The 8,725-nt window shown below is 39.2% G+C and overlaps 1 protein-coding gene across 4 annotated transcripts in view; it reads left to right on the plus strand.

Moving 5' to 3' along the window:
• The window catches only part of Cd96 (CD96 molecule), a 105,602-nt gene that overhangs the window by 58,476 nt on the left and 38,401 nt on the right, over positions 1-8,725 (plus strand). For 2 of the 4 annotated variants that reach the window (XM_029555246.1, XM_029555247.1), the window contains exon 9: positions 8,135-8,206. The exons of the other annotated variants lie outside the window; for them this stretch is intronic. In XM_029555246.1, the coding sequence (XP_029411106.1) occupies positions 8,135-8,206 (72 nt within the window). The remainder of the gene's footprint in view (positions 1-8,134; positions 8,207-8,725) is intronic. 4 annotated transcript variants of the gene reach the window in all.

The following is an 8,725-nucleotide window of genomic DNA, read 5'->3' on the forward strand; positions in this document are numbered from 1 at the left end:
ATATAAAGCATTGATTCACTTTTAATGAGACTTATTGCAAAAAATTAAAAAAAAAATGGACTAGGAAGGTTTCAAACCTCACCTAACCTCAAGAAAGGTTCTGAACTACTTTAAACAAAACAAATCATACAAAGTAGTTGCTTGTTTCTAAACCTTTCTTTCCTGAAACAACTATCATCATGATGTATGTCTGAACACTTGCAAAATTCAATAACAGCAAGTGTTCACATTGAAGAAGGAATAAACAACCTAGAAAAAAAAAGAGTAATCAGCTATCATTTGGTTTGTCATATTTTTGCGTATATAGTATATCATAATGTAAAATCAGTTATTGACTATTGAATAGGCTTTACTGTTTTATGGGATAGTAACTTAGCCTTGAAACTGAACAGACAGAAAGCAAGTTGTCCCATTACCATGCTGGAAAAAAAAAGATTAGTATGACTACTTCAAAAATGCAAATAAAATTCTTTTTCAATGCTCTCCTATTATCAAAAGAATGTCAGACATGAGCTCTTATAGTTAGGAATCCACGGGTCAGGTTCTAGGAAGGGACTCCTTTTGAAAACCAGATCAAACCCGAAGCAACAACGAGGGGGCCACAGTTTGAGCCAAGCACTCCTGTTGCTGTGGACTTCGAGGCAGTCACTGTGATAGGCAACATTCCACCATCTCACAGGGAGATGACTGTGACTGTTGGAGATGTGGTTCTAGAATGTGAAGGAGCTTTAGCATTGAATAATGGAGTAAAGAGATAGGTAGGAGAATGAGTTTAATTTGCTTAGGACTGTTTCCTAAATAGATTTAACTGTGACTTCTCCATGATGAAGAAAGTCTGTAGTAAACATTCTTTCAATAATAATTCAGGCAAAGTGCTACACATCCTCAGGCCGCGGATGAAAACAAAAATTCAGTGGAAGACCAATAAATCTGAAAACACCTCATGTTCCCTGGGTATAGACTCCAGGTTTTATTGATCCTTTTGTTCTTAGGGGCCTGGCATGGTCTAAGCTCATAACAAATGTCACAGTACTACATATAAAAAGGAAGGTTAAAGGGGCCCAGATTTGAAGTCAGTACAGGTGCATTACCATAAGGCAATGTGCCTTGCACTCCTGATCTGTGATCCTGCCCAGGAGGTTTGCAGCTAAACAATCCATTAGATAGAATCAAATTAATGAAGCCTACCCCTCAAATAAACATTGAGACCTTAAGAGTAGATTTAGGTCACATTACTTACTGACCTCCAAAAGAGAACATTCCATAAATCATTCTAATTTAAATGAAACTCATCGTCAAGTTGGACTTCCTAAAGACTCCAGTGTTCTTCCTGCTAGACCTGAATCAGTGACATTAACCAATGCGGCACCCACTGTGGGCAATGGAGCTGGAGCAAAAGGCTGTCTGGTGTGTAAAAGATTGTTGAAAAAGGCCACATTTAGAACAAGAGTTCTAAGACTAGTGGTAGAGTTTGTGAATAAATGCTAAGTTCTCTGATATTTATTCCCTAGTTCTTGTCCTTTGTCAGCATTGTGACCCTTATGATCATGTCACCATTATTAAATCCATTGATTTGCATTCACTTCTAGTCTCTTAATAAATACTTTTTTTATTGGTCGGTTCAGAGAATGAGACCGGGGAGGGGACCAGAAAAAACTCACTCTATTTCTCTACCAGGAAGAGTATCTCAGTATCTCAGCGTCTAGAGTTTACTTGCAGCTAGTCCTTTATTTTCTTCTATGCATTTTTCACCTGATCTTGTCCCAAAAGTGGTATGGGGTATATTTTAAAATGCATAACAGGCATAGTGTGGTGGTGTATGCCTTTAACCCCAGCTCTCAACTCAGAAAGCTGAGACAAGCAGATCAGCCTGGCCTACATAGCAAGTTTCAGACCAGCTGGGGCTACAGGAAGACCCTGTCTGAAAACAAAATAAAACAAACAAACAAGAAAGAAAAGAAAATGCATAACTATAATTTTTTAAGAATATAACTAAAAAAATTGTTGCAGAGAAGGACAAAGATGAAACCATTTCAGCAAGATAAAAACAATGTGAATTCACTCAGTGATTCATAGTTTGTAACTTTATAGCAAAGAGGTCTTCCACAAGCTCAGCTGCTCTTAAGGTAGAGACTGCTTGTTCCTTTGTTTTGGTGTCTTTTCTGTAGCTATGATAAAATATCTTGGCAAAAAGCATAAAAGAGGGAAAGGGGCTTGTTCTGTTTATAGTTCCAGGTTCTGGTCCTTCACTGAGGGGCAGTTAAGGCAGTTAGTCATATTACATCCATAGTAAAGACAGAGAGAAATAGATGCATGCAGGCTTCCTCTCTTGCTTGCTCTTAGCTAACTTTCTCCTCTCTTACACTGTTTAGGAACCCCCTCCTAGGAAATACTACTGTCCACAATGGGCAGGGTCTTCCCACATCAATTAACAATCAAGACCATCTCTAGCAGACAGGTCCACAGGCCAACCTGATTAGGTAATTCCTCATTAAGATTCTTCCCAGGCCAGGCGTGGAGGAGCATGCCTTTAATCTCAGCACTCAGGATGCAGAAATGGGGGGATCTCTGTGAGTTCAAGGTCAGCCTGGTGTACATAGCCAGTTCCAGGATAGCCAGGACTCTATAGTGAGACCCTGTCTCTAAAAATAAGAAATAAAAATCCTCCCTTCCCAGGTAATTCTCAGTTCTGTAAAGCTGACTGTTAGAACTAACCAGCACAGTCTTCCTACAGACTGCACAATTGCACAGCCCTAGCCACACTTCCACAGCAAGTAAACAGTTGCCAATCTCTTCCTGAATGGGGTTATTAGACTGTCATCTAAGTTTAGCCATGGGAAAAGGCCAGTGCTGGATACAATAAAAGCAGTTCTTCAGGGACCAAGAATATGGTCCAAATGCTCAGTTCAAGGCAAACTAAGCTCAATCCACAAATGTATTGTTGCCATTGGCGCTGTTATCTGTCTAGGAGTTATAGTTGGGTTCATTTTATCAGCTAATTAAAGAATTAAAAGGCAGGAAAAAAAATCTCACACCAGCAGATATTGACACTCAAACAGACTTTTATTGAAAAATAAAGAATTATATCTATACACATAGAATCACACATACATACACATTCATACCAGAGAGATGAAGCGCTCCACAAGTATAGAGGAGCTCTGAAAGCCGGAATCCAGTGTACCCCAGGGAGAATATGGGTTTTAAGAGTTTCAGTGGTTTCCCCTCCCCTGATTTTGGATCTGTCAACTTAAACAAAGAAGTGGGTGCTGACAGGCTTATGGGTCCAAATGAAGAGGTGTCCAGGTCTATGTGACGGTCAAAGGGGCCCTGTTGGAATTAATAATAAGGCCTTCTGGGGCTGGAGAGATGACTTAGTGGTTAGGAGCCCTGGCTGCTCTTGCAGAGGACCTGGGTTCAATTCCCAGCATCCACATGGTGACTAACAATAGTAACTCCAGTTCCAAGGGATCCAACTCCCTCCTCTGACCTCCGAGGGCATTGCACGGCATGGGTTGGGTGCACTGCACTTACATACATGCAGGCAATACACATAAAAAATAATAAAAATAATTTTAAAAAAAGGCCTTCCTGCCAGACCCAGAAGAAGGCCATCTTTATTACTTTGTAGTGACCCTCCCAGGTCACTAACCACCCCCAAGTGGGTTAGTCTTATGCAGTTCTCTTAGCAGTTACAGACTTTGATGAGTGGTAGAAGGCTGTGACCTAAAAGCTATGGTTACTGAACAAGAAGCCAGTGCTGATGGCTACATGAAAGAGGAGTTGTGATAGTCAGTGAAAAGTTATGGCATTATAAAGCTAATGCCTCAGTAAACTGCCAGTCCAATTACTCCTACAAAACAGTCCTTTTTTTTCCCAAAACAGTGTTTTGGAATGTGTTTCTTGACTTGGAGCAACTTAGGGAAGGAAGACTTGGTTTCCTTAGATCAGTTTCCTTGTAGACTGATCTTGTAAGCATGCATTATTGGGGCTGGAGAGAGAGCTCGGCGGTTAAGAACACTGACTGCTCTTTCAGAGGACCCGGGTTCAATTCCTAGCACCCACATGGCAGCTATGAACCATCCTTAACTCCAGTTCCAGAGGAATCCAAAGCCCTCTTCTGACCACCATGGCATTGTACAACACGGGTGCACTCACATACATGCAGGCAATACACTCATACACATAAAATAAAAATAATAAATAAAATATTTTAAGAGTGCATTATCAGCACATACATGAAGCCATACATGACCTGTTCTAAAGCTTCTAAGATATCTTTTGCTATTTGGCTCATTATCTAGACACTCTCTTAAGTCTTTTATATGGATTGTACTTTTAATCAGCACCTTCACCCTACTAGGAAAAGTACAATTAATTCACTAGGGAGGAATTAGCAAAAGAGAAAAAGGTTAATAGCTTTCCCGACATCATACTTCTGAGAAACAGTAAACTCATTAATCCAAGATTCAAACAGGGACTCTGACTAGAAACCATGATTTGAATGGCCAAACTACACTGCTTTTGAAATTTTTCACCTGCTTCATAATCTGTCTCCTAAACTGGTTGATGGTTCTAATTCAATGTCTTCCCAGATTATGCTAATCCAGGGCTACATGGAAATTTGCCTTCTTGCCAGGATTTGAGTACTCTGATTCAGCCTCTAACACCCAGTGCCCATTGACAAATGTTTGCTGAAGTGACTGGTTCATTCCAGGCCACCACTGACTTACCCTTGGCTTAGAAGGTCCTATACTCTCTTCATGACAACATACTCTCCTGACTTTCATCCTTCCTCTCTGGCTCCCCTTTCAATCTACTTTTCTTCTGTCAATCACTTACATGGAAGTGTTGCCCATTGATTCATTCTCAGATCACGTCTCTGAGCCTAAACCTACCCTTTCTCCTGCTATCAACTACATAAGTTGTGGTCTACATGCTGATGCCCCCTACATGCGGATCTGCAACCCACATTCACTCCTAAGATTCCAGCTCACATGATCAGCCCCTCTACTGGAACAGAATAGCTCATAATCATTCAAAGTTAGTCTATCTAGAATTCCCTTCATCTATCTGCTCACTAGCTATTCAGAAACTGCTTGTCCTTTGCTTATCCTGCCTGTTAATAATATGATCTGAACAGCGGGCCAAGCCAGGAAACTTGGAATCACTTTGGCTTCCCTCTTTCCCTTATTCCTGAAATCTAGTTATGTTTCAAACCCTCCTGACAGCACATTTTAAATAGCTCTGTTCACTCTTCATTGTATGACTTCCAATGAGTTCCAGGCCACCATCGACTTACCTTTGGCTTAGAGGGACCAACTGAATAGCATTTCTTCCATGAACTCTCGAGATACCACCCCTTCTTACTTCACACTCTTTCTGGTCTGTTCACTTAGTGGCAAGTGCCTCAGACATTCTGATCTGACTCCAGGTCTTGTATATCTTTTCCTCCTGTTGGGTCTTGTTTCTCCTCTTTCTTCCCCTCACTACTAACTTGTCTAATTTCCATCACCAGTCAGACTGGAAGGGTGAGTAATTTCTACTTAGCAAGGCTTCTCTAATTTCACATCTTGGTTATGTTCTCCCCTGGAATCCCACAGTGCATCAAAGTTCTCTACAAAAGCACTTATGCTGTACTTTAATGCTTGTTTTAATATTTGAAAAGAAAGAGAAAGAAACAGTAACTTTGTACCTTTAAACTTAATGTGAGATCACTTATCTTTAAAGAAAGAGCCAGTGAAGGCCAGGCCCATGGCTAGGTGTTGTTTCAGACACCCTTTCAAATCCTCAGGCTGCCAGTACCTTAAGCTGTGGCTTCTCAGCTCCTCGTATGCTAATACGTGCACAGTGCACAAGAAAGACTCATGAAGGTCCCAGTGTGGGAGTTTTCATAAGCCAGGTCTTGAAATGACAGCCATCACTCTACTCATGTCCCACTGAATAGGACTCAGCACATGGCAACATCTGACTTCCTGGGAAGCTAAGAAAAGTTTATCTGTGTCAGCAAAACAAGAAAGAGAGGAGATTTGACGAGCTGCCACATGACACTTATTATCACTAAACTTCAAACTCTGTAAGATCAGAGTGACATTCTTTCTTTTTCCTTGATCCTTGAGATTAGTATGCAGTATGTATTTAATAGCGATTTTCTAGATCAACAAAGTTATACAGATCACTATGCATATCTTGCCTCATTTTAAATTCACTTTCTGATGTCACCTATTTAAATTTCTTCTAAGGAAGCTCCTAAAAGATCACCCATATTGACCAGTTTTTATGCAGTCACACATGATACCTCATCTCTTTGGATTACACTGGTAGGCTGCATTGCAGAAGAGTATTGTGATCATCTCTGGATATGAACTACTTGTAGATATATAAATCATATATCAACTTATTTACTATACACGTTCATTTCAAATATTTTTATCACCCATGTTCTCTCTAATTAACCTACACAGTTTTCTAAAATTGTGGCACTGGAGAAGCTGAGATGCCAGTTGGTACCCACCACAACATGAGACTACATGACTCCACTGCTGTCAGACTACAAGGATACTGTCACAGACACTGTACAACTTACACAGCATTCATTTTACAAGCACCTGAGAAATCCTTTCTATGATAAAAAGAATATCTTTCCTGAAAATTGACTTAATCATAAAATATATTAATCAGATAATATGTATTGCTTCTTTGCTAACATTTTCTACTACAAAATTCAGGCCAGACATGGGACTCTATAAACTAAGATGTCAAGAAATGCCTGTTGTATTCTACCCTTATTCTGGTTTCAACAATATTTAACTTTAGTATTTCTTTATTCTAATTTTCCTTTTTTATTCACTGTTTTATTTCCTATGCTGCATATTTATGTGAGCCACCATAGGTAGGTTTGGGAGCCGAGGAGAAATACAAACAATTAAAATATATTGAAACTTTGTCTCTCAAGAAGACACAAACAAAATTTCAAAGAGGAGGTGGGCATTTTCCTTCTTTCTTCTACTTTACTTTCTCTCCAGGGAAGCATTCACTTTTCAAGTGACTCTGAAGCATGCTTTCATTAAGGGTGAGAGGAGGCAAAGAAGAAGAGAATGAAAAATGATGTGTAGTAAAAGTGGAGATGACTCTGTAAGCTAAGAATTGAAATAAATATGAAACTACATTTAGTATATGGAAATATCATATATTTAAATGAAAATTCACTTTTACATAAGTTCCATGAAGACAGAAACCTTCATTGTTTATTACCACATCACCAGTGTGTAGAATAAAGACTGGTACACTGTAGATAATGAGAAAAAATGTATTTCAACCTGTGAATATAATCCATTTGAACTTAGGAGAACTGTATTAGTAGCAAAGAAAATACTTTGTATATCGGTTACATAACAGCAAGCATATAGTCCTTGTATTCAGCTTTTCATATACAAAATAAGGCAAAGTCTATGCATCCACTAAGGTTCTTCCCAAGTCTAATAGCCCCATGCTCTTGTTAAATTTCGTGGCATCATTAAACATGAGGCTATAAATACCTGTAGTGACTTGTAATTTTTGTTTTTAAAATAGGAAATCCAATTATGTCTTCAACAACCTTTATCAATGTTAATTCATCAACACCACATGCCACTCCTCAAAGGGAGTATAACAAGGCTTTCCTCCTATGCTTCAGATTTAACACATGCGTTTTACTATTGTGTCTGTAATACTGAGGTTTGGGTAAAAGTTTACATTTTTCACTTGATGATGGTGTTTGGGTTTAAGTTGCCCTATAATGACTACATATGGATATGACAATTACTGTAATTTTAACAGTAAAGGTTGATGATATGTATTATATCTTTCATTTGCCAATAGATTTTAAGGCAATATTAAAGTAAACTCTGTAACACTCCCAGTGATCTAAGTCGGTGACAAGGAGAGGAAAAGAAAAATCAATAATAGCAAGTTGGCACTAAACATGAAATACAGAGCCTCTACTTCATAAGAGCTAGTGACTTCTCATAGAGAAGTATATTTCCGATTTCAGATTTCCCTAAAGTCACACAGATTAAAAAGTCATTACATCAAAGCAAAGTTAAATTGTAACTTTACAAAAAATGTTGGATTCTGAAATTGTTTTGTTTTTCAGCCAGCAGACCTAACATGAGTACAGAAAGTTTCAACCATTTCCGGACCTTCAATGGCACAGATGCCAAAAACTGTTGAGTATAACTGTGGGTCCCTTGGTGTCCTCCAGACGTCATTCTGAACACCTGCACTGAGCAGTCACTATGTGCTTTGTTCAGAATCACATTCATGGGCTTTTACAAGGCATCTACTATGCTTAAAGTACTGTTGTATTAAGAATACGTATATGGATAAAACAGATCTAAATCCCAACTTCCGTATGAGGAAAGACAGATACACGATGATTGATGGTATGTAGGAGACAACTCAAAGACATGGAGAGAGTCAAGGGAAAAGGTGGACTACCCCGGTACCTGGTACCCTGTGTTAACGGTAAGGAGTCTAAGCTGGATGTGGTGGTAACACCTGTAATCCCAGCATTTGAGAGGTAGAGGCGAGAAGATCAGTAATTAAAAGTCATTCTCAACTGCATAGCTATGTCAAGGCCACTCTCTGCTGCATAGATAGCTCTTGAAACAAAAAGTACTGTCTCAGGAAGAAAGGGAAGGAAGGAAGTAAGGAAGGAAGGAAGGAAGGAAGGAAGGAAGGAAGG

This window comes from Nannospalax galili, unplaced genomic scaffold, assembly GCF_000622305.1.
Source record: "Nannospalax galili isolate Female #2095 unplaced genomic scaffold, S.galili_v1.0 scaffold626, whole genome shotgun sequence".
Taxonomy (NCBI): Eukaryota; Metazoa; Chordata; class Mammalia; order Rodentia; family Spalacidae; genus Nannospalax; species Nannospalax galili.